At 38.4% G+C, this 26,134-nt stretch overlaps 1 protein-coding gene and 1 long non-coding RNA gene across 2 annotated transcripts in view; one reads left to right on the top strand and one right to left on the bottom strand.

Annotated features, from left to right (window-relative positions):
• PDE6C (phosphodiesterase 6C) overlaps positions 1–26,134 on the bottom strand; it is an 86,949-nt gene that overhangs the window by 32,554 nt on the left and 28,261 nt on the right. Inside the window, exons 12-15 of the mRNA XM_072625543.1 lie at positions 20,386–20,532; positions 19,841–19,948; positions 16,802–16,911; positions 9,118–9,205 (exon numbers count right to left, since the gene is read on the bottom strand). Coding sequence (XP_072481644.1) covers positions 9,118–9,205; positions 16,802–16,911; positions 19,841–19,948; positions 20,386–20,532 — 453 coding nt within the window. The remainder of the gene's footprint in view (positions 1–9,117; positions 9,206–16,801; positions 16,912–19,840; positions 19,949–20,385; positions 20,533–26,134) is intronic.
• LOC140514999 (uncharacterized) overlaps positions 17,821–26,134 on the top strand; it is a 37,445-nt gene continuing 29,131 nt past the window's right edge. The window contains exon 1 of the long non-coding RNA XR_011970799.1: positions 17,821–25,066. This is a non-coding gene — a long non-coding RNA (uncharacterized lncRNA). The remainder of the gene's footprint in view (positions 25,067–26,134) is intronic.

The following is a 26,134-nucleotide window of genomic DNA, read 5'->3' as shown; positions in this document are numbered from 1 at the left end:
GCCTGTTTGACTCCCCCATTAGAGTGGAAGCTCCTTGAGGACAGGATCTTATCTTTTGCCTCTCTTTGTATTCCTGTCACTTACCACAGTGAAAGGCACATTGTATGTGCTTAATAAATGTTTATGGATTAATTGATCAACTTAGATTTCAAAAGCTAACTGCACAAATATAAAAAAAAGAAGAGACTTGTTTTGATAATAATATTATGTGAGAGAAAAGACCTGGAGGCTTTAGTTGACCATAAGCTCAATATAGTAAGTCATGTAATGCAGATGCTATAAAATCAAATACCACATTGGGCTTCATTGATAAAACATTCAGTTCAAGGAAAATTGCAGCTCTACTGGCCTTCAAAAGGCCAGTTTTTGGTTTTATTTGGTTTTGGTCAAACCATAATTAGAGGATGGTCTTCAGTTCTGGGCATCATATATTTTGAAAAGCATTTACAAACTAGGAAAAGTCCAGAAAATGGTACTGAAGGGTCATATAACTAGGACATATCAAGAATGGTTGAAGGAACTGGGGCTCTTTAAACTGAAAAAGAAAATATTCTCATTGCCAACTCTAATTGTCTCAAAAGAAATGATAAATATTAGATTATCTCTATGGGCTATTGGTGGTACAGTGGATAGAACACCAGGCCTAGTCAGTAAGCCCCAAAGTAATCAACAGACATGGCTTCCTCTGTCTGACCATAATTCAACAGACAGGTAAAGCTGTCTGACCATAATTACCAGAGAGGGAAGCACAACATCTGGGTTCTCAAAGCCAGGGGGCTCCTTAGAGGCTTCCCAAAGTCTTCATCTGGCACTCAAAACCTTCTTACCAAAAACTAAGCCTCAAAGTAAAACCTCAACTCTGAGTATTTATACCTTTTTTTTAGAGCCAGAGGGCATCACAACCCTTGAGAACCAGTACCTTATTAACAAAAGGCTTGGTCCTTCCCACAGATCTTCCCTAATCAAATTCCCTTTAATGGGTAGGCCCATTTATGTGTGGGGAAGATTTTTAATCACTTTAAAATAATTAACAATACAAATACATATACTATTTCTAGTTAAAGAAACTCTTGCTTCTGTACTTTACTTCTTGTAAAGACTCTTGCTTGATAAAGGCAAGATTCAATCAGAGGAACTTAATTATACTAAAACAAAAACTGCAAAAGATCCTATTTTGATTGCCATTATAGTCACTTAACCTCAGTGTGCCGTGGTTTCCTCATATATAAAATGTGGATAAAAATAGCACCTACCACACAAGGTTGTTGTGATGATAAAAAAAGATATTGTAAAATGATCTGTAAACTTTAAGACACTATAGAAATGCTAGTTACTATTTTTAGTACTAGTGGAGATCCAAATTCAGCAGTTGAAATGATAGAAGGGATGCTGAAAAGGTATATGGGAGGCCAGAGGGAAAAGGGATGAGGATTCTTCCATCTGGAAAGATTAATACATGGGGAGATATGATCAAAGTCTAGGAAATCATGAAGGGCTTGGTTAAGGTGAATATGGACTTGTTTGAACACTAGAATGAGGAAGTTTACTTGCTGCAGTTTAAAACAGGGAAATATGGGACAAATTAAAGGAAGTGTGATTTTATACAGCTGGTTGTAAAACTCATGGAAATCTTTGCCTTAGAGAAGTGGTGCTGGTTGAAAATGTCATTGTGCTTTCAAAAGGATGCTAGGAGCATAGAGCATACATCTGAAGTTAGAAGGGTTCACAGAAACCATTCCATCAAAAACCCCCTTACTTTACAGTTAAGGACCTGAGGCTTGCCTAGGGTCAGACAGCCAGTCTCTGTTGCACCAGGCTTTGAACACAGGATTTCTGAACTTAGGAACAGTTCTCTGTCCACTATAGATGGCAACTCTAGAATAAGTTACGAATGGAAACGTTGCATATGTGGGGAAAGAGATGGTGGAATGGTAAATGGACCAAAAATTTGACCTAGAGTTGTCATTTTACCACCTCATATACATAGGATACCTGGGTTCTTGTTCTAGCTCTGTCTTTATCTGTAAAATGGTAATAATAATCCTGTCCTACCCATCTTGCCAGGTTGTAGAACATTAAAGAAGGGAATACATACGAAAGTTCTTTTCAAGGATAAAATATTGCATCCATATGTGTTTTGTGGAGAATTAAATCCTTGATGAATTAAATTCTTTGATTTCTGAGTCACAAAAATCACTGACATCATTTCTCCTTTAATGCATATGGATTTGGTTTTGTATTAAAACTATAGTCAGCTCAGCAGTCAAGTGCTGAGTGGTTGACATAGCAGGATAGAGTTGGCATAGCAAGCATCTTTCATGCACCCCTTCTGGGGTCCAAGAGTTTATAATGGGATTTAGGAGGCTTTAAAAGTCTTTCATTTGTTCAGATTATTTACTCAGTAGTCTGAACTGACTCTGATGGGCATGTAATGACTTAATTGTCTGCTCTAAAAAGGAATATTGCCTACCAATAATCCATAACACCTTCGACAGAGCCTCTCTGCAACATGGCTCAACCAGCTAAGTGCCAATTCGGAGATCATTGTCAACAGTGTTGCTGGGCACTGGGCTCATTCAAAGCTTATCAACATATAGTAAGTTTGAACACTAAACTGCTTTGAAGTTTTTAGTCATTAAACAGTCCTGCTACATTTTTGGTAAACAGCATATTCCTCAGTTTCTTTTTTTTAACATTACAAAGATAATGTATCTGACAGTTGTCAAACTTTGTTTTAAAAATAAAGGTAAATTCTTAGAACAGATGCAGTCATAGATGAAAGGTATTTTAATGACACAGGTAATTTTTTGTTTGTTTTTGTACTTCATGTTTGCAACTAAAAATCTTTCCAAATCCCTTGCAGTGTGAAGTGTCAGGAACATACATGATCTGAGGCATATAATGGACCACAGCCTGATCAAAGTTTTTCAAGTGCCTCATTGTAGAATGACCAGAGTCACCTTGCAGTTTTGAAGGCCTGGCCAGGAGGTGTGACCAGAGGTCCTACCAAGCTAGAAGAGGCTAGTGACAGATTGTCTGATGTTGAAGGACCATCCTAGCTAGGTGTGGAGGGACTCACCAGTTATAGACTGGCCAGCATAGACCAGGTGATGAATTTTTTGCCTATGATGACTCATCAGTGAAAATGTGGAAGGTTCATGATCTTCATTACTGGAAGCTACATCCAATGTGATGACATCACAATTTTTTAAAAAGTATTTGAGGTAATGGGCCATATTGTTGTTGTTTTGTCATTTTTTTAGTTATTTCCAACTCTTTGTGACATGGGGGTTTTCTTGGTAAAGATACTACAATGGTTTGCAATTTTCTTCTCCAGCTCATTTTACAGATGAGGAAACTGAGGCAAACAGGTTTAAGTGACACAGCTAGTAAGTGTCTGAAGCTGAATTTGAACTCAGATCTTCCTGACTCTAGGCCTGGTGTTCTATCCACTGTACCACCAATGACCCATAGAGATAATCTAATATGTATCATTTCTTTTGAGACAATTAGGGTTGGCAATGAGAATATTTTCTTTTTCAGTTTAAAGAGCCCTAGTTCCTTCAACCATTCTTGATGCATCCTATTTATGTGACCCTTCAATACCCTTTTCTGGACTTTTCCTAGTTTGTAAATGCTGTTCAAAACATATGATGCCCAGAACTGAAGACCATCTTCTAATTATGATTTGACCAAAACCAAATAAAACCAAAAACTGGCCTTTTGAAGTCCAGTAGAGCTGCAATTTTCCTTGAACTGAATGTGTTATCAATGAAGCCCAACATGGTATTTGATTTTACAGCATCTGCATTACATGACTTATATTGAGCTTATGATCAACGAAAGCCTCCAGGTCTTTTTTCTCACATAATATTATTATCAAAACAGGTCTCTTCTTTTTTTTATATTTGTGCAGTTAGCTTTTGAAATCTAAGTTGATCAATTAACCCATAAACGTTTATTAAGCACATACAATGTGCCATTCATATGTGGTAAGTGACAGGAATACAAAGAGAGGCAAAAGACAAGATCCTGTCCTCAAGGAGCTTCCACTCTAATGGGGGAGACAAACATGCAAATAAATATACAAACAAGTTACATAAACAAACATACAAGTCACATAAAGAAATATATAAACAAGTTACATAAAGTATAGTAGGAATTAATTAGTGTTTATTTGGCCAGGTGAGGATTCTGGGAAGCCACTAAGGAGCTCCCTGGCTTTGAGAACCCAGATGTCATGCTTCTCTCTCTGGTAACTATGGTCAGACAGTTGAGGTCTAATTGTTTGTTGAATTCAGGCAGAGGAAGCCACATCTGTTGATCTTTTGATTTCTCTGTATTTTCTTTGAAATGCAGGGTGCTGATTCCCTGAACTAATTGAATGATATATGTACTTGGTTAAAGGAATGATACATGTGCTTGCTTAAAGTTATTGTTAACCCCTTGAAAGTTGTTTTCCTTTTATGAATGCAGATCTAAGAACCTCTGATAGCAGGCCCCCTTGTACATGTTGGGGTGCTTACTGCTACAGTGACTTGCCCAAGGTTACACAGCTAATAAGTGCATGAGGCAAGACTTGAACACAGGTCTTCCTGACTGCAGGCCTAGTACTCTATTTACTATTCTTTCTTGAGACCTGTGTATAGAATTCTAGTCAACATGCACTGAGGCCTTAAACGACAGACAGCAAGATACTATTTTCAGTTTTTTTTCTCAGCATCTTCTGATGATGCCTTGAGTTTTGCTGGTCTTTTGAAGCTACTCAAAGAGGCTGTATGGCATAGCAGAAAGTGTTTTGGACTTGACTCAACTTTATACAAGTTGTGTGGTCATGGGTAAGTCACTTAACTCCCTCTGAGCCTCAGACAGTTCTCTAAAATTTCTATGCTAATGTCAATTGGACTGTGATTTTCTTCAGTGGAGAAAGTTCCTATGCAAGAGAAATTACACTGGTGGCTGCTTGGTGTATTCTGATGGGAAGAATTAAGAAAATGGGATGGAGGAAAATACACAGTTAGCAGTCATAACTGTGAATGTGAATGGGATGGACTCACTCATTAAGTGGGAGTGGACAGCAGATTGGATTAGAAACTAGAATTCAACACTTGAAACAGAAGGACACATACAGTGTTAAAATAAAGGGCTAGAGCAGAATCTAATATGCTTCAGCTGAAGTAAAAAGGGAAGGGGTGGTAACCATGATCACAGACAAAACAAAAGCAAAAAATAGACAAAAGAGGTAACCAGGGAAATTACATTTCACTACAAGATGCTATAGACAATGAAGTAACATCAAAAAAATTTATAGTACATTTCTCTGATAAAAGCCTCCTTTCTCAAATATATACTCAGTATGGAACTGAGTTAAATTTATAAAAATTAGAGCCATTCCTCAATTGATAAATGATCAAAGGATATAAATAGTCAGTTTTCAGAAGAACAATTAAAAACTATCTATAGTCATAGGAAAAAATTCTCTAAATCATTAGAGTTTTTTTAGATTAGAGAAAGGCAAATTAAAACAACTCTTAGGTACCATCAGAAATGACAAATACTGGAGAGGATGAGAGAAAATAGGCACATTAATAAACTGTTGGTAGAGTAGTAAACTGGACCAACCACTCTGGAAAACAATTTGGAACGAGGTCCAAAGGAATATGAAAACTGTGTGCCTTTTGACCCTGCAAAAATATGGTAAGACCTTTATGAACTGAAGTGAAGTGAGAAGAAACAGGAGATCATTGTGCACAGTAACAGTAACGTTGTAATGAAGATCAACTGTGAAGAATTAGCTACTCTGATCAGTACAATGATCCAAAACAATTACAAAGGACTCGTGATGAAAAAATGCTATCTACCTTTGCAAAGAGAACTGATGAACTCAGAATTCTAATTGAAGTATAATTTTCTCACTTTATTTTTCTTGCTTTTTTTGCAATATGGCTAATATGGAAATGCATTTTGTGTGATTTCACATGTATAATTGATACCATATTGCTTGCCTTTTCAGTGACAAGGAGAGATTTGGGAACTCAAGATTTTTTTAAAAAAGTTTAAAATAAAAAAAAATTTTAAATTTAAAAAAAAAAAAGATTGAGGAGAGATCAGACAGGTAGGTGTACCAGAGCAGAAAGAAGATCCAGGAAGAAATGGAGGTCATCAAGGTATAGTAAAGAGAGTTTTGAATCAGGAACTGGAGGATGCGAGTATGAATACCATATCTGTGACTTGGGGGCAAAACACATTCTCCCTCTGGTTCTCAGTTTCCTTATCTGTAAAATGAAGCCATGTGACTGGATGACCTCTGAGATCTCTTTCACCTGTGAATCTATAAATCTCTTGGACCATTTGTCATTCAATTGTTTCAGTCATATCTGACTCCTTGTGACCCTATTTGAAGTTTTCTTGGCAGAGATACTGGAGTGGTTTGCCATTTCCTTCCCCAGCTTATTTTACAGATGAAGAAAATGAGTCAAATAGGGTCACACAGGGCCCAAGGCCAGATTTGAACTTCGGAGGATGAGACTTCCTGACTTCAGGTCCAGCACTCTATCCACAGTGTCATCTAACTTCCCGTGCACCTGTGTGGAAAGAGCTGCAAGACTTCTGTTACAAAATGTATGTTGTTGCATTGATGTTTTATATTAGGTTTATAATAAATAAGTTAAAAATAGTATGAGAAACAAACACGATAGATATAGATAGGTAGATAGATAGATAGATAGATAGATAGATAGATAGATAGATAGATAGATAGATAGGTAGATAGATAAGAAAGTTTACTACTGGTCAGTTAGTAAGTATATTAAGGGCCTGCTATGTGCCAGGAACTTTGATAAGTGCTGAGATACAAAGAAAGGCCAAACCAGCTTCTCCCCATGAGAAGCTTATATTCTAATGGAGAAGACCGCATGTATGGAAAAAGATCCATTCACAGCAGGGAGAAGATAACTTCACAAGTCAGCCTTCTGCAGTTGAGGGGACCTAAAGAAACTTTCTCTAGAAGGCTGCATTTGAGCTGAATCTTGAAGAAAACCAGAGATTCCTAGAGGCCGAGGCAAGGAGATGGAGTATGCCAGGCATGATGTTCAGCCAAAGCAAAGTCCCAGAGGTAGGAGATTGAGTGTGGTGTGGGAGAAATAGAAAGCCATTATGGATGGATTGTAGAGAGTTCAGAGCGGAGTAAAGACTGGAAAAGTTGGGAGGAGTCAGGTGGTGAAGTGTTTTGAATGTCTTACAAAGGACTTCATATATGATCCTGGAAATAACAGGTAGAGAGTGATGCGATCAGATGTCAAGAAAGGTAGGTAAATCAATTTACTAGCAAAAAAAATTAAGGGAAACATTCAGAATGACCACAGAAATGTAAAGAAAAATTCTGAAAGGCATTAGAATTCAGATCATTGCAAAAGTCAGCAGAGCACTGATGATGATATATTTCCCCTCCTCTCAGAAGAGAAGTGATGGCCTACTGATGCACAATGTGTTCATTTGTTTTTCTTTGTTTATAAGGGAGTTTTCTACGAGAAGATTTTATTAAGAAGTGAGAGTTATATTAAAAGAAACCACACCAAAAATTATTAATAAAATATTTTAGGAAAAAAATTTTTAAGAAGCACATTGAGCAACTGTCTTCAGGACTTTTCCCAGACCACTGTTTGCTCAGAAACCGCTATCTTATTACAAGCATATATTAAATTGTTTTCTCCCGAATCCAGTGCTTTCTCCATGTTTGGACTAGAGGGCAAAAAAAACTGCAGTTCAAGTTCCATCTCTGCTATTCCCTGGATGTGTGGCCTTGACAGTTCACTTAAAGTCTTTAACTTAATCATTTCCTTATCTGTAAAATGGGAATAATAATACAGGATCTGATTCACAGGGTTGTTGTAAAAAAAGCACTTTTGTAAATGGTGTCCCACTATATCCATATAAACTATGATGATGATATTAAAAATTATTTACTACTTTCTTCCAAGATCTTTTCACAATTTCTTCCCATCTGATTTTTTTATGTCTTAGAAGAGCAGTGACATTTGAAAGCCTGTTTGTTTTACTGGAATCTCCCATTTCCAGAACAATTTTTTAAGTATGAAGGCTATCTTAATAAAGAAGTGTAAATTGCTTACTTATTCCTATCCATGAATTTCCTGTCTTTTAAAATATTCCCCATCTATGACAAAAGAACAGTTTTTCTACTCCTGTTAAGAGTACTTTTGTGAGAACTCATCAAAGGTTTTGAAAGTATAAGTAGATTATATTCACTGATCCCTTCTAGCCACATTATTTTCAAAACCCTGCACTTAAATTTAATAATTTAAAAAGGTATAACTTATAGAAACTATTGCTTTTTCTATAGAAAAAAAAGCTCCTTGCCTGTTTCTCAGTGTTTTCTCTACTCTCACCCCAAACCCTCAAAACTAAGTGAAGAGATGCTTGTCTCTCTTATATTACCTGAAGGAAGGCAATGTAATATATCCTTGAGTTCCTATATGAAGTGACTCTGAGACACAGAGACACAGAACTGTTACCTTTAAATTGTAGAACAACATGACTAAGACAGAAATATGTCTTACATGATTGAATATATAACATATCTAATGGCTAACTATCTTAGCGAAGGAGAGGTGAAGGAAGAAGGGAAAAAATTTGGAACTCGAAATTTTGTAAGTAATAGAAATTGTCCTTACATATAATTGGAAAAATAAAATATTATTTAAAAGAAGAAATATTTTTAAAATTGTAGGAATCCAGGAAGAAGTTTGAAGCCCACTAGAACTCTCTGATTCCCAGGTAGTATGAATCTAATGGAAAGTATGCTAGATTTGAAGTCAGAAGACCTAGTTTGAATCTCAGCTCTATGACTCTGGATTAGTCATTTCCTTTTCTAAGGTTCCCTCCAGTTTAGATCCAACAACATTACTGGGCATTGTCATTTCAGTTGTTTAGAAGCTAGTGGTAAATAATTCATTAATTGATATGTTCACATTTTAATATTTTCTTTATGTGTTTGTTTTGCCCATAGGTATACTCCTTAATCTAAAGCCATCCCAAGAGCAAGGTTATCAGATTTGCCCTACACTCTCAGATTTTTCTCCCCAGGCAGATTTTCCATACCTCATCATGCAGCAAAGTCTTACTGAACTCCAGGTGGTGTCTCTCTAAAATGGAAGATCCATGAAGCTTGGCTAAGGGGGATGCTGATCTAGGAAGAAAACAATGTGCCACAAAATTACAGCTGTGCAAAAATTATATCTACATTCTGTGGGAGTATCAGATGCCTAAGACATTTTCCTAAGAATATCTGAAACATTCTTAGTTACACTAGATAAAATGGGAAAAGCATCATAGAGTAATTTTGGAGTTAGAAGGAGATCTCAGCAGCCATCTAGTTTAATACCCTTCCCACCCTACCCACCAAAAAAGATTTCTACTGAAAGACATACAATAATAGTCAACTCCCCAAATGAGGGGGAACCATACAAAGCAGACCATTTATTTCACTTATGAATGGCTCTACTTGTTAGAAAGCTTTCTTGACATTAATTTTAAATTCACATTTTTTGCAAGGACAGAAAGGAGTTATTTCAAAGCAACATGATCTAGTGAAAGAGATCACTGTATCAAGAGTCAGAAAACCTGGGTTCAAATTTTGGTGCTGTTATGTACTACATGTGTGACCTTGAGCAAGTCAGTTCATTTACTCCTTTGCTTCAGTGTTTTCATCTGTAAAATGGGAAAGTTGGACCAAATGATTGATATCCAAGGTTTTTTCCAGCTCTTTATCCTAGGATCTTAGTTCTTTTTCTTCCTTGTGATTCCAAAAGAGACCAATCCCTGGAACAGTGCTTTGCATGATAATTATTTGTTGCATCAACAACAACAAATTAAGATGCCTGGTCCCCTATTCTTTGAACCTATAGTGTAGAGAATTTAGAAGTGCAAGAGATCTCTCAGGTCATCTAGTCAAAGATTCTGTTACAGATAAGAAATGTGAGACCCAGAGAGGTTAAACAATTTATGCAAGGTCATCCAGGAAATAGGGATAAAAGGTCTGAGGTTCAAGTAAAAAAATCAAGTAAATGGTTGTGAAAAGCTGAGCACAATCTATCACTTTATAAATAGGACAGGGATAGTGATAGGGACTGGTATAGGGAACTCCCAGGTGAGGAAACACCTGCTAATGGATGCAGAATGGCTTCTCTGCAATTTATAGACTTGAGTTACCTAGAGTCACCTCTTGGGGCCACACAGCCAGTATGTATGTGGGGCAGGACTGGAAGCAAGGTCTTCCTGGCTTTGAGTCTGGCTCTTTATCCATTACCCAATGCTGCCTCTCATGGCCAGACTTAAATCTCCCTTTCATATCTCCTCATGACTTGGTAGTGGTACCTGAGTTCTCAAAAGGTAGGTACCAGTGAGACTGGAACCCTGGAAGGTTGCACGCAGTCAAAAACAAAAAAAACAAAACTTCAAGAATAGCAACTAAATGATGTAATGAGCTTGGAGTTAGGAAGACCTGAGTTTGAATTCCCCCATGGATATTTACTATCTGTATGGTACTGGGCAAGTCACTTAGGAACTCAGCCTCAGTCTCTGTGTCTGTAAAACAAGGTTTGATTCGATGGTCTCTAAGATCCCTTTTTGATCTAACCTCACGATCCTTTTATCCTAAGGGTATATTGCATGTCTGTCATCCAAGGATCAGTCTGGCCCTGGAGTCAGGAAGAACTGAGTTCAGACACTTACTAGCTATGTATGACCCTGGACAAGTCACTTAACCTCTGCCTGCCTCAGTTTCCTTAACTGTAAAATAGGGATAATGATAACGTATGCCTCCCAGTGTTGTGAAAATCAAGTGAAATTATATTTGTTAATTGCTTAGCAACATGCCTGGTATGTAGTAGGTGGTATATAAATGCTTGTTCCTTTTCCACCAACTAAAGTGTAAAGTATCCGCATCAGAGTAGTGAGTACTATCACACATTCTTGGAGTACTAAAAAGAACACCTAATTCTGAAAGATTTTACCACCCCAAAGAGATCAGTGTTAAAATCCATGAAAGTAAATACCATTACCATGAAAATATCAGAATGGCAAAGTGATTTTCCAGAGAGCAGCCTGCTTATTGTGAGCAACATTTAAAATAATCCTATTTCAGGTGCGGCTCAGTAGTTAGGTGATCCTTTCGTCTTCAAAGTGTGTAGGTAAGAGTGATAGAAGAGAGAAGAAAGGCAGTGGGTGGGAGGGGTCCAGTCAGGTCCATTCTAGCTCCTCCCTTCTTCCCTACCTGCCCTCTTTCTCTTTGACTGGTGAAAATATAAAGATGAGTGAGACAAGACTCCCATCCTCCAAGAGCTAATATTCAAGCTGTAAGGACTCCTTAGTTAGAGAAAAGAATCTTTGTTAAAGGGCAACAACCTTGAATATCTTAAAGAATACTTGACTTGAAATACACAGTGTTGGAGGGAAAAGGAGAAGGAGAAGAGTCTCTTGGCTGACCTAGGCTTTAACAATATGCCCCCAGAGCTAGGAAGAACCCTCAAGATTACTCTGCTAAGGACTGGTTAGGTGGGGGCTGGAAGGGGGGGCTTTGTAACTAAGAGAATGATTAAATGTTCTTACTCATCTGTAAATGGTTTCTATTTCCTGAAACCTCATTAATTCATTCAATCAACAAATGTACATCGAATACCTACTGGGATCACATCCTTGTACTGGCCACTGTGGGAAATACAAAGAATGAGATAGGATTCCTGGACTTCATCACGCAACTAGGAGTGATAAAGCGTATACATAGATAACTGTGATACAGAGTATCATGTAAAGATGTGATAAGAGAGGTGGAAAATGCATTTAACACTAGATCTCTAAAGTAATCTATCATACTGATTCTTTGTTCACTTTCAAATCTGCTCTTGATGAAGGAAAATGTCCCTAGAATAGTGAGGCATGACCAGGAATGCCAGAAGAAAAAAAAGGGGGGGGCACTTCTCCTTATAGATTTGAGTGTAAATCCTAATTCTGACACTTAATATGTGAGCAGTCCCTTAATTTCTCCTAGCCTCAGTTTCCCCATCTGTAAAATGGAAATGATATCATAATAGCTGACATTTATATAGGCCTTTGATGTTTGCACAGCACTCTGCATACATTATCTCATTTGATCCTCTTAATAATCCTGAGAAAGTATAATTACTACCGTTTTATAGATAAGGAAACTGAGGCTCAGAGATTTTGAGTGATTTGAAGATCACATCTAATGTCAGATGTTGGATTCTTCTAATTCTGATTTCAGTACTCTCTCCACTATGTCATCCTGCCTCTCAAGACAATAATCCTCTCACTACCTATATCGCCGAGTTGTTGCAAGGAAAGAACTGTTTAAGTCTTAAACAATTCTCTAAGACTATAAGTCGTAGAGAAGGTGTTGAACTGCATGGGTAGAGGGAGTTCCCTTACTGATGAATTCCCTATATCAGTGGTGGCATCATAGGTCACAGGTCCGGTTCTTAATCATATCTGTTTGTGTTAGTACAGGGACAGTCTGGTTCAGTGGATAGACTGCTGAGCTTGCACTCAGATCTGAGTTCAAATTCCACTTAAGGTATAATCCTGGGCAAGTCTCAACTTCTATGCTTCTCAGTAATTCCTAGGACCTATTTCAAAGTGATTTGAATCATAGGTTTAGAAGTGGAAGAGACCTCTGAAGTCATCTAGTCCAAGACTCTATCTTACAGATGAGGAAAGTGAGGACCAGAAAAGTTAATAATTTGCCCAAAGTTATCCAGGAAGTAGGTATAGAAAGGCTGAGACTCAAGGAAGCAAAAGGTATAGGAACAGCAGACAAGACAGGGTCAGGACCATAGAGAGCTTGGGGTGGGAGGTGGGGGTGCGGTTTGGTGGGACTTGACAGCCAAGAGACTAAGGTGTGATCTCCGCAGAGTCTTTATAGCATCACCTGAAGCTAGACTCATCTCTTCCTATTGTTTGGAATTGGCATGTGAGGAACCAGAAGGGGTAGCTAGGTGGCACAGTGGATAAAGCACGGACTCTGGAGTCAGAATGACCTGAGTTCAGATTTGATTTCAGATGCTTGATATCTGCTAGCTGTGTCACCTTGGGCAAGTCACTTAAATCTAATTGCTTCCTAATCATAATAATAAATAATAACCCAGTATCCCTTGTTTTAAGAGAAGACTTTTGTCAGGACCAGTGCTGTACAGGTTCATCTGGTGATTCTGCATCAAAATATTTGGAATAAAAGTGAAAGCATGTGTGTACAAAGAACAATGAACCTAGAGCCAAAAACAGCTGGGTTTGATTCCTAGCTCTACCTCTTATCTGTGTGACTTGGGAAGGATCATTTCTCTGAGCCTCACTTTTTTCCTCTATCACCACTTTCACAGTTCTATGGTTTTACAAAGCACATCCCTCATAATAGCCTTGCCAGGTAGATAGTACAAGTAGTATTGGCCCCATTTTACAAATGAGGAAACTGAGGATCAGAGATTATATGACTTCTCCATCACTGCATGACTAGTTGCAGGGCTGAATTTCAATGCAGATTCCTTTTCATACCATTATATTACTTTCTGCCTCTCAAAAATGATGGGATTTAAGTAGTTTATTTCTAAGATCTCTTCTGTTTCTAAAATCTTATGATCCCATGTCTAACGTGAAAGACCTTTAAGGTTCCTGTTGAGCATTTATTGGGATCTTACAGGACTTCTTCAAGGGCCATAGTTGGTATCTCCAGATCATCCCTTGGTTCTAGAGTCTCCCAACCAAGGTCTAGGACAGTAATTTATTTCATCATTTAATCATGTATTACCATGTGCTATTACTTTAAAAGCATGTACAAAGAGTAACTATAAAATCATAATGTTGATTTAAAAGAAATGAATAGATCAAAATTTATATATCCTAATAAAAACTGTCACCACTGGCTGCCATGTGTTTGTTCCAGTAATGTTCCCATCACTCAAAACCCATTTCTGTAACTCTTCTTTGTTTATAGGTTGACAGACAAAAGACAATCAGTCTCATTCTATAATAAGTATGCCTGATTTTTTAAAAACCTGAAATAGTATTTTCCAGTTATCTTATTTACCAGAATTGACTTTGAAAGACTTTGAACTCTTTTCAAAATTCAAATCTTTATCACCATATTTGCAAAGGAGAGTTCCAAGCATACTCTGGGAAGCAATAGAATTATTGGAATAAGCTTCACCAGAAGTCTGTTTTGAAAGAGATACTTCATGCCTCCAATTTCACCTCTTGGATGATGTCTAAAGCACCCACACTTCATTTCTCTGCTTATTTGTTCCTTTGGTGTCAGAAAGGATTAATTTCAGGTTGAAATCTAAATAAATTGTAAGCATCCTAAAATAATCTGATTTTCACTGACTGACTTTCTGATTCAGTTTCTACAAATACATAGTTCCAAAATATGGAGAAAGCTTGTAGAAAATCTAGGGTATTTTCTTGAAGAATTTAGGGTATTTGTCATATCTCATAAATGACAACTTGGCATTGAGAATGTATATTCACTGAGGACAGTCTAGCAGTGCTGGATGTATATTAAGGTATGTGAATACATGAAAGACCTATGATTTCTCTGTCCACCAGCAGATCACAGCCCACTGTGGTAGATTGGAATACAACATTAGATTTAGAATCAGATGCTGTTCAGTCATTTTAGTCATGTCTGACTCTCTGACTCCATTTGGAGTTCTCTTGACAAAGATACTATGATACAATGAAATGGTTTGCCATTTCATTCTCCAGCTCATTTCCTCAGATGAGGAAACTGAGGCAAACAGGAGTAAGTAACTTGACCAAAGTCATACAGTCAGTAAGTGTCTGAGGCTAGATTTGAACTCAGGAAGTTGTTTTCCACTTCAGATCCAGGGCTCTATCCACTGTACCACTTAACTGCCCAAATCAGAAGACTCCAGCTCAAATCCGAGTCACCCAGGCTCACAACCTAAGTATCATTCTTGATGCCTCACTCTCTCCACACTATACACCCCATATACAATCAGTTGTCAAGTCTTGTTGATTTTACTTTTGTAATATCTCTCCTATGTGCCCCCTTCCCTCCTCTGACACTGCTAGCACCCTGGTATAGGTCTTTATCACCTTATTCTTAGCCTACTGCAATAGCCTACTGATGAGTCTACCTGTCACAAGGCCCTACCTTCACTAGTTCACCCTCCCCTCAACTGTCAAAATTGATCTTTCCCAAGCACAGATTTGACTGTGTCACCCTCAGTGGCTCCCTATTATCTCCAGAATCAAATATAAATCCCTCCATTTGGATTTTAAAGCCCTTCATAACCTGGTTCCTTCTTACTCTTCCAGTCTTCTACACTTTACTCCCCTCCAGGTACTTGGCAATCTAGTGACTTTCGCTTTCTTGCTTGTCCTCACATAAGACACTCCATCTTCCTACCTCAAGCATTTCCATTGATTGGCCCCCATGCCTGGAACTCGCTCCCTCTTCATCTCTGCCTCCTGGCTTCCCTAGCTTCCTTCAGCTGAAGTCCCAACTTATGCAAGAAGACTTTCCCAATCCTCCTTAATCTTGGTGCTTTCCCTCTGAGATCATCTCCAATTTATCTTTTTGTATAATATATATGTTCGTACATAATTGTTTATATGTATATATTATTGTACATAATTGCTTATATGTTGTCCCTGCCATTAGACTGTGAGTTTCTGAGATCAGGAGCTGTTTTTTGGTCTTTCTTTGTATCCTCCATGCTTAATACAGTACCTGGCACACAGTAGTAAGTTAATGAGTGCTTCTAGACTCACTAATACTGATATACAGCCCAGTGGGGAGGGAGCATTTGAGTGAAAATGCAAAGGGTCCCTATTTGGTCCTGAGTTCCAGCAGGATATGTCAGCCTCATTCTGGTGCGCAAATTGTTGTAGCAGAAAAAGAATCACTCTCATAGATAGAAACCCTGCTACTGTGTGGCCATGGACAAGTCATTTAACCTTTTTGGGTCTCAATTTCTTATCTATAAAATAGCAATAATAATCTATGTCCTATCTATTCCACATAGTTACTATGAGGATCAAGTTACCCAATATATGTAAAACACAAGCCTATATACATATATACATATGTATACGTATGTGTTATAAATGTGAGTTATTATTGAAGCACACCTTTTTAACTCTAGCGCCTTCCCATGGTTAATTATTTCCTATTTATCTTGCATAGACCTTGCTTTGAATGTATTTGTCCGCATGATGTCTCTCCCATTAGATTGTGAGCTCCTTGAGTTCAGGGACTGTCTTTTGACTCTTTTTGTATCCCCTGCACAGTGCCTGGCCCATAATAGGTGCTTAATAAATGTTTATTGATTGATTGAAGCAATGTAGTGTAGTGGAAAGATCACTGGTCTGGAAGTTAGGAAACCTGGATTGTAGTCTCAATGTTGCTAACTAGGTCCCGATGATAGGGTTACACTGAGAAGTACCATGGTGTGGAATTTAGTGTCTGGCTCCGAATCCCAGCTATGCTACTTACTCCAATCACTTAACCTCTGTGGGTCTCAGTTTTCTTATCTGTAAAACAGGGGCATTGGACTAGATGACCTCTGACATCCATACCATCTCTAGTATTCACTTATTTTAAGATTCTAACAATAGTAGTAATAAGAATCAATAAGAAAAACTCAGGAGTTGAACAGAAAAGGATTTCTTTTTTTTTTGGCATGAGTGTTCCTTGGTTTCTTCAAAAATACATCAGTATACGTCAACATGGCCCTCTGTTTGCACTTACTTCATCTGGTACAAATTGTTGGTGCCTCTGTGATCAATGTCATGGCAGAAAGCAGCTGCAATCATTGCAAAGGCTTCCAGGTCAGTGTAATACTTCTTCAGTTTTCCTGTCTGCTTAAGGAAACAGAGCTGGATCAATGGAAATGGCCTAGTAGAATAGAAAGAAAACTGAGCTAAAAAGTCAAGAGACTGAGAACCCCAGGCCAGCCCTGATACCCTGTAGCTGTACAACCTTGGCCAAGTCACCTTATTCTTCTGAGACTTAGTTTCCCTACCTATAAAGTGGGAACAAAAATGTTTCCACTATTATACTTCCACTTGAATGGTCGTTGTGAGGACAATGCTTTGTAAACTCTAAAGGATTATTGTAAGTTGTAATTATTATGATCTATTTCCAGACCCATAACTAGGCTAAGGCAATTGGAACATTGTTCCAGGATGCCAAAACTTAGAAGGTGCTGACAATGTTTATATTTGTTCACTAGCACAGAAACAATAGATCCCTAGCTTTATTTAGCAAGAATAACAAGTTAAATCAAATGGCAACTTCCAAATGAGTGTCCTGATTCCTCCCTCCCCATCAACCCATGGCAATAGTTTCCCAGACAAGTGCCCCAGGGTCTCCTTTGAGGGATCTGGATTAATCTACCCCACCTCCTCCAAAAACAACAACAACAACAACAACACAAAAAACTCCTGAATTTGCCTTTAAAAATTGATTTGAACATGTGTTTTGCATTGTTTGTTTCAGGGTGGGGGGGCACAAGTAACAGCCTTTTTAAACATAAAGATTGCTTTTTAGTGTCAAAACTGTCATAATCTAATGATTGTGGCTAATATGGAAATATGTTTTGCATGACTGCATATGTATAATCTATATCAAATTGCTTACCTTCTCAAGGAGAGAATTTGGAACTCAAAATTAAAAAAAAATGAATATTAAAAATTTTTATGTACATGTAACTGAGAAAAATAATATAATTGATAAAAACTACTGAAAAAATAAGTAACACTTTCAATTATTTTATTCTGTTATCTATAACAGCATCTACATACACTTTAAAAATTGCCTGAAGAAGTTCATCAATATTGAACGTCAATTTCCTGATGGCATGTTTGCCTGGGTTATGGATAATCGACAAAACTCTCATGACTTCCCAGTCACCAAGGAGTGGAACAGGGCTGTGTGCTTGCTCTCATGCTTTTTTAGCATGATGTTTTAGCATTATGCCATGTTGACAAATACTTTCAATGAGATGAACAAGGCATCAAGGTCAACTACAATACTGATGGTAAGTTCTTAAATTTGAAAAGGTTACAAGCCAAGACCAAAGTGGAGGAAGTATTGGTGCATGATTTTTCTGTTTGCAGATGATTGTGCACTCAATGCAACCTCTGAAGCTGAGATGCAACAAAGTATGAATCAATTCTCTGCTGCCTGTGCTAATTTTTGCCTAAAAATTAACACCAAAAAAACACAGGTGCTCCATCAGCCACCACCGTACCAAGCATATGTGGAACCATCAGTTACAACAAATGGAGAAGTTTTGAATGCTGCAGATAAGTTCACTTACCTTGGTAGTGTACTTTCCAGGGATGTACACATTGACAATGAGGTTGATGTATGTATTACCAGAGCTAGCTCAGTGTTTGGGAGGCTCCGAAGAAAAGTTTGGGAGAGAAGAGGTATTATACTGACTACCAAATTGAAGGTCTACAGAGCTGTTGTGCTGACCTCATTGTTATATGCTTGTGAAACATGGACAGTCTACCAGTGCCATGCCAAGAAACTGAATCGCTTCCATTTAAACTGTCTTAGGAAGATTCTGAGGATCACTTGCCAGGATAAGGTACCAGACGCTGAAGTCCTTGCTTGAGCTGAACTGCCAGGTATTCAAACTATGCTTCAGAGAGCACAACTCCAGTGGGCTGGCCATGTTGTTCGAATGCAAAATGTATGCTTGCCCAAAACACTATTTTACGGAGAACTTGCATGGGGCAGGCAATCACATGGTGGCCAGAAGAAATGATACAAGGACACTTTTAAGGTCTCTCACAAGAGCTTTGGATTTGACTGTGCAACAGGGGAGACCCTGGCATAGGACTGCTCAGCATGGCATGCCCACATAAGAGAAGGTACTGTGCTCTTTGAGCAAAGCAGAATTGAGATAGCACAAAATAAACACAGGATGCCCAAATTTGGGATGTCCACCCCAAATATTCAAACGGACTATCTGTGCCCAACCTGTGGTAGAGCATTCCAAGCTCATATTGGTCTGATCAGCCACAGTCGGACACACTGAAATTTCACTTTATAATGGTGATGTCATTTCGGTCCTCTTTGAAGACAAAGGACAACAACCAACAAATAATTTGTAAGATCATAGACTTAGAGTAGGAAAGGACCTTAGAGGTCATCAAACCCAACTCAGTTATTTTGCACATAAGGAAATGGCAGCCCACAGAGGCTGTATCTTACTCAGGATCACATAGAGTCTGAGACAGGATTTGAATCCAAGTTTTCTTGACCTCAAGTCCAGTGCTGCTCTATCCACTACATCAGGTTGCTGTGTGAAACATACTTATGAGGAGGCAGCCCAACAGGGTGGACAGCACCATGTCTGATAAGACTTGGAGACAAGAAGAACTTGGTTCAAATTCCTCCTCTGATATTTATTAGCATTGTAACCTTGGGCAATTCACTAAACCTCTCTGGACCTCACTTCCCACATTAGTAAATTAAGGAACTGGACTAGATAATCTTTAAGGTTCCTCCCAACTTGAAGTCTATAATCATTGTGACTCTACTGGTGATTTCTTCCATCTAGTTTTCCTTCATGTTGAACTTCTGACAAAGTCAGGAAGAAATCATAAGCCTTGAAATGCTGTAGAAATGTGAAGTGTCATAATAATAATTATTATCATTATATCATCATCAACACCACCATCATCATCATCACCACAACCACCACTATCATCATCATCATCAATCATCATCATCACCCTTCTTTACAATTATCTGTAAGGTTCCCGAACCCACCATTAGCAGGGTAAACATTGTCTGTCCCACATTGAATCCATGGCGCCAATTGTGATAGGTGACAGATCGGTAACCTTTTCTCACTGTGTACATCCATCTGGTAAGGACCTAAGGAGAAAAGGAAGGAAGGAAAAAAGAGAGGAACAGAAGAAGGAAGGAAGGAAGGAAGGAAGAAGGAAAGAAGACAGCAAAAGAAGAAAGAAGGAAGGAAAAAAGGAAGGAAGGATGGAAGACAGGAAGGAAGCAAGGAAGGATGGAAGGAAGGAAGGAAGAATTAAGAATGGAATGAAAGATCTTTCAGACTTTGGAATCTAACCCCTAAAGGCTAAGAAGGTCGGGGATGGTGTAATGGACAATCTGTCTTATCTAAAAAAGGTCACTTGGCCTTGGTTAGGTAGATTTACACAGAAATATTTGCAAAGTTAGTAATAATTCCTCTCACTCAAAACCCAAACTGAAAATTCACTGTTTCTAAACGCAGAAGACATTTAATTTGAAAACTATCAGAACTGCTATACCTAGTGATCAAGTTAATGTTATCTGACCTCCACAGGCACTTTGAACTTTTCCACGGCTTTTATTTCAAAAAATAACTGGATCCCACATTTAATCAATCCATGCTCTGTAATGGGGAAGTCACTGAAGTGGAATTCATAAAGTTCTACGTCCTCTGGATTTGGCAGCTCCTCTTTCTGTTAAAACAAGGATGATATAGTCCAGATAAAATTGACCTTCCAGTCCTTTTAATACTCACAGATCTCAAACATTCATAAAGAGATGAAGGGCTGGTCAATGGGAGTCCCATCCAGCTATGAAGTGGAGAGTGGGCCCTCCGTTCTAAATGCCTGGAACCTGACTGACTCAGCCTCCACACTGTGCATGGCAGCAGGCAACATACTGTAGGTTCAGATGATGGGACTCCCATTGACCAGTCCTCTGTTAAAAACAGCAAGACAAGTTGCTTGGATAAAATATCTAAAGCTGTTAGCAGCAGCTAGTGAGTGCCAGTTTCCTCTCTCTCCAGCCCCCATGTTTTCCTATGGAACTTCTGAATTCAATGTAATTCTTTATAAAGTGCTTAGGACAGGCCAGGCCCTGAGCTGCTATAGACAGTTAATACAAAGGGCAGGAATTCCTAACCTGGTGTGTGTAAAACTCATTTTACACCACACACACACACACACACACACACACACACACACACACACACACACACACACACACACCCCAGTATTGTAATATAATTGGTTTCTTTTGTAATCCTATGAAGTTTACTTTATGCATTTAAAAACTTTATTCTGAAAAGGTGTTCATAGGCTTTATCAGATTGTCACAGGGGACCATGATATAAAAGAGGTAAGAAACCCCAGTTCTAAGAAGTCATTCTACTGCGTGAAAATAACTGGTATTCACAAAAGTAAACAAACATATTTACTAAGTAAACAGGAAGTAATTCAAAGGGGAAAGAGCTAACATTTGGGGATATCAACAAAAGACCTTAGGTAGAAGGTCAAACTTAAGCTGATTCTTGGAAAGAGTTAGGGACAGCAAAAAAGTGCCTACTATGTGAAGAGTAAAATCCAAGGCACTAGAGGGGAGAGAAGGGATGGATACATTGATAACTCTAATAAATACTTGGGAGGATGCATTCTTTCCAGAAATGAAGATCATAACTTATCTCCAACTGGAGTGTGTCTAACTCCTCGTGACTCCATAGACCTAGGGTAGGGAACCTGCAGCCTCAAGGTCACATGTGGCCCTCTAGGTCTTCAAGTGTGGCCCTTTGACTGAATCCAAACTTCACAAAACAAATCTTTTTATTAAGGGGATTTGTGAAAATGGGCCACAGCCTGCCAGACCCTTCTATCTTCCACTATCTCTCAAAGTCTTTCCAAGTTCTTGTTCATTGTTTCCCAGATACTATCTATCTATGCATCCCATCCTTTGCCCTCTCCTTTTCCTTTTGCCCTCAATCTTTCCCAACATCAGGGTCTTTTCCAATGAGTCCTATTTTTTCATTATGTGGTCAGCTTTGGTATTTGACCTTCCAGCAAATAACTTTAATTAATTTCTTTAATTATTGACTGATGTGACCTCCTTGATGTCCAAGAGTCTTCTCAAAAATGTTCTCCAGCACCACGATTTGGAAGTTTTGATTCTACTGCGTTCACCCCTCCTTACGCTCCAACTCTCACAGCCATGTCTTGCTACTTGAAAACGCATAGCTTTTGTCTCCCCGTAAATCCTCCATAGGAGGTCTTCCCATTAAACTGGTGCCCTTTTTCTAGTTCTCTTGACATTACGTGGCTACCACTGGAGGATGTGGGGCATTCATGGAGTATCCCTCATTCTGGCTAAGTGACTAGTCTATCTTTTTTTCAATCATATACTTCCTTGATGACAATCTTTAAGTGACTTCTCTTGCGCAAATTCTTCATTTATAATGTGTTGCTAATGACTAATGCTTATGCACCTTTTAAAATTCAGCATATTTTCCACTAAGTGCTTGAGAGACATATAAACAAAGACAGATGAGAAAATCATTAGATGAGTGGAGAAATAAGTTGGAGATTTTTTAGGCAGGAACTACATGTGAAAAAAGTCAGCACAGAGTGAGAAAGTACTGGAATAAGAAAAGGGACATTGTAGCTAAGGTTACTATAAGTCTTAGCCTTTCCAATAGACAGATAGATAGATAGATAGATAGATAGATAGATAGATAGATAGATAGATAGATAGATAGATAGATAGGGAAGAGAGAGAGATACATTTATGTATAATTAAAATAAACATGTCTTTGACCAGAGGGACATCACAAACTAAATAGACAGAGGACTACTAGCCTGGAAGTCAAGAAGACCTGAATTCAAATCCTACCTATGTCACATGCTAACTAGCTCTATGAGCATGGGAAAAATCAATTAACCACTCAGTGTCCCCAGGCAACTAATCTAAGTTATTTGGTTGTGGATGAGTTTCTGATCTGCATTAGAAAAGAGCATTTCTGTACCAGGAAGTTCCTTACATGAGTAAAAAATTCTATATATAGTTTTAGATTAAAAAAAAAAATCCTAACCAAGATGGGAATAGGATTGTGGGATTTGGTATGAGAACCAGAGCTGACAGGGTAGAATAAGAAAAGTCAGAGGAGGAAAAATTCCTCAGAATATGCTAGAAATTTTAGTCCAGAGTATTCCCTTAGACTCAAATAAACCATCAGTTTTAAGGGATCAGGCTCCAAGACTCCCAGCTATAGGGAAATTGCCAAGTACTATGAACCTTCCTATGTCATTGACTACCTATGTAGCTTTCGGCAAGTCAACCTCCCTCTCCAGGCCTCAAATTCCTTATATTAAAATGACAACAGTGGAATAAATGGACTCTGACATCCCTCCCAGATCTAAATTTACTAATGAGTATGAATTCCAGGTCAGGAGAATATGATTTGGACCCCATTGTATGTAAGGTGAATTTTAGTGTAAGTGAGGTGGATTTTAGTATGTGTGAAGTGTATTTTTGTTATTATTTCTCAGAGTTTAGTTTCCCAGGATCCATAGCCATAACAATCAACAGTTCTCAAGTGTCAGATATGAGTTCCCACAGGTATTGTTCAAAATATCTCCACCATGCTTGCGCATAGTTATATAATGGTAAATAGCATAAACATCCACTGCGGCTGCGCAGTGAGATACCGGGATGAGGTGATGTAAACTTGGGAGGCTATTGCTGGAGACATACCTTCTTTGTCTGTTGGCCTTTAAAACAGATGGTCACTAGACAGCGAATGGAGAACCCTTAGGGTTGAATGCACAAATGCTGTGTGTGCCTCAACTGGCCCCCATTGAGGCTTGGGGGGAACCTTAGGGTTGAATGAACAAGCTGGAATGCTGTGGTGCCTTGATTGGCCCCCATCAAGGCTTGGGGGGAATCTGTATTTGCCTCAACTGGCCCCCATTGAGGCTTGAGGGGATTTAGGGGAAGCACAAGTTGTGCCTGTCTCGACTGACCCCATCAAGAAGTAGGGGTAGTTGCCCCCCGTTCTTACCACCCTGGTGAAAAGGGTGATTAGGGAATTCTGTAGGAGTCTGTGCTCTCACCATCAGCAACCTCTTCTGAGAGAACTAGACTAGAATAAAGTAAGATTAACTCATTTTTAGTGTCTTTCCTGTCTGACCAAATCAAGAGTGAACCTCTTCTAGGAGCCCTCAAGTGTGCTGTGCTTTCTCTGTCTTATACCCATGTCCTGTAAAGACTAGAGCTGATTGTCACTGACACATCTCTGCTCTGATCCAAGGGGTCAGAAATGGCTAGATACTGGAAAGATTGGGAAAGGAAGCGTGTCTGCTTTCAGGTGCCATTAACACAATTAGACAAGTAGATTTAGTGTTCTTTGACTCATCTGGAAAGTTATATGGTTGAAATGTTACTTTTCTGAGGTCACAAAATCATGGAGGAAACTGAGATGACAATTCAGAGCTTTCAGGGTTTTGCTGAGTTGATTAGATTTCCACACCCAGCCTGATAACATGGATTAAGAGTCATGTGTCAACAGACAAAAAAATGTACTTGTTATGTAATTACAATGGGAAATACCTTAAACCCCTGGATGTGGCAGTGTGTTCCTTCCTGAAAGGAAAACCTTAGAGCCATCAGGTTTTCCTTATTGCACAATAATGTGAAAGAAATCAGCTGGGCTACTAGTGTCCTAAATATGGTTGGGCCTAAAGAGTTAATCAGTAAGTAGTCGTGATGTGGAGGCTTCTGTATCAGCATGTAGAAGATTGACCAGATTAGCCAGTAATTTCATTCTTAACTCTCCAGGGGACAGAGTAAACATCTACAAGGAGAACCTCCATTGGACTGACTCCTTAGAAACACAGCTTGAGACCCAATGGGGGTGGGGGTGGTCTGAGTTAAAGAATGTTCTTATTTGGCTAGCAATCATCCGTTGGTCATTCTCCAATTCTCCTGTTGTAGGGGGTGAACAGGTTATGAAATTTTCATTGTGAGCATTTGCACCACAGAAATCATGAAATACTACAAATCTGGGCTTGGTTTATTGTTTTGTTGATTTTCTAGACATAAGAAAGTGAAGAAAAATGCTAATAAGGCAAATTAAACTTCAAAGTGTATCTTGCATACATTCTCCCCTTCCTCAATGATGAAGACTGTTGGGAACTTTAACTTATTGGAGTAAGTTGGGAAGTGCTAGAGAATTAAAACAAGGTAGGTAAGCAACCTACATACTAAGACACATATTTGTTATGCAGGAAAATTGGCATGCAGGCCTATTTATCATGTGATAGGTGATGGGGTAAGTGTTGGTAGAACTGTAGATATTTTTGAGTACATATTCAGAGCATGTGCATCAATAGGTACAAAATGGGATTTTCACCTTCATTTTGTTTTCATTTGGGCCTCTTTTTCTTCTAGGAAAAGTGATTTGGAATAGGCTTACAAATGAGTTATTCTAAATGTTAATTAAAAGTTGGTTGTTTGGGACTTGGAACATATTTCCTATATAAACAATAATTAAGTTCTTGAGTTTTCCTGCAAAACTTTGTCTTACTTATAATATAATATATACATAATATATAATAATATGATGTATTATTATATATAATTATTAATTATAAATAATTCTATAACATATAATTATATGTCATATATAATATAATATGTCATATGTAATATAAATTAACTATAGTATTATCTAGTGCCATAGAACATAACTAATAAGAATTGTGGCCACTCTGAAGAGATCACCCAAGCCATCCGTAAAGGAAAAACCAAGTAGAAAAGTAATGTATGTTGTCCAGTTCAAGATAAGTAGTCGGATGGGCAGTCCATTGAATTTGTCCATTAATACATGTATTTTGGGCAAATAGAGAATGTGGACACTGATCTGAGCCTGTAACTGAACAGAAGTAGAAGTAGATTGCATTTGGGAAATTTTGTGCTGGGTGTTTTCCATGATCTCAAACTGGACCCTGACACAAAAGCTGATCTTATAACACCAATAATCCCTTAGGCATCCTCCAATCCTCCATTGTGGTGTGCAGGTTTTCTCAAAGGCCCTTGCAGCAAGTCACAAACTCAGGCTAGGTCTCTTCTGCTAGAAAGGCGTTGAGTATGGCCCTGCTAAAACAGGGATAAATGAGAACCTAGTTTTCCAAGGGAGCTGATATTTCCTCAAATAGAGGTTCCCAGGAGAAACTCACCATTTGGAGGAGGAAGGCAAGTATTTAAAGCAGAGTGTCTGGCACATAGTAAATCCTTAACAAATGCTTTATC

Source organism: Notamacropus eugenii, chromosome 1 (genome assembly GCF_028372415.1).
Source record: "Notamacropus eugenii isolate mMacEug1 chromosome 1, mMacEug1.pri_v2, whole genome shotgun sequence".
Lineage (NCBI taxonomy): Eukaryota > Metazoa > Chordata > Mammalia > Diprotodontia > Macropodidae > Notamacropus > Notamacropus eugenii.
Note: the sequence above shows the minus strand (reverse complement) of the source record. Positions and strands in the feature narration are given on the sequence as shown.